Here is a 693-nt window from a genome sequence, read left to right on the forward strand (position 1 = left end):
TGGAAGGGTGCAGTTTGGGAGAGCAGAGCCCGGTGTCCCCAAAGAGGAGACTGCCATGCCTTGGCAGTCCTTAAGCATCCATTGACTTGTTCTTTAGCATCTTGGAGCCATCACTGCTGCGACACCCCATGATAGGGATAAACTAGATCTTGGGTGGGGTGCTTTGTTTTTAAAAAAATCTGGATAGATAGATCTCCCTCTGCACCTGGCTCAGTGTCATGCAAAGGGATCAACGCTGCTCTCCCGACGGAGGAAAAATGTGCTCCCAGCTTCAGCAGCGAAGCTGCCTGCCCAGGGCTGCAAAAGCCAACGTAATTCTTCCGAACATGGCAGCAAAGGAGCCACTGACCTCGATGAACAAGTATCCTTGTACCCCTTAAACAGAAGAATATTGCTGGGCATTAGCTGATTTTCATCATGGCTAAAAATAAACAAAAATGGACAAGTTAAATCTACCCCGAGGAAATAATTCATGTTACAGCCTGTATAGAAAAACACTTCCCAGGAGACTCGAATCTACTGGTAAAAGATTTTTTTGCTTGCCTTTAATAACAGGGGTCACAGCAGGAGGGAGCAGTCAGGAAGTTTTTCTCCATCGTACCACACAGCTCAGGGGAAAAAAAAAAGTGAGCACTTCCTTCATGAACTGTTCTGTAGGACTAAAATAAGGGAAAGGTCTTTGTAATTGTAAAC

General features: G+C 45.6%; 1 protein-coding gene across 1 annotated transcript in view; it reads right to left on the reverse strand.

Moving 5' to 3' along the window:
- Positions 1-421, reverse strand: part of SH3BGRL (SH3 domain binding glutamate-rich protein like) — a gene marked incomplete at its 5' end in the record, with an annotated part of 9667 nt that extends 9246 nt beyond the window's left edge. Inside the window, one exon of the mRNA XM_009696346.1 lies at positions 350-421. Within this exon, the coding sequence (XP_009694648.1) occupies positions 350-421 (72 nt within the window). The remainder of the gene's footprint in view (positions 1-349) is intronic.
- Between the last annotated feature and the right edge of the window lie 272 nt (positions 422-693).

Source organism: Cariama cristata, unplaced genomic scaffold, assembly GCF_000690535.1.
Source record: "Cariama cristata isolate BGI_N322 unplaced genomic scaffold, ASM69053v1 scaffold1913, whole genome shotgun sequence".
In the NCBI taxonomy this organism is placed as follows: domain Eukaryota; kingdom Metazoa; phylum Chordata; class Aves; order Cariamiformes; family Cariamidae; genus Cariama; species Cariama cristata.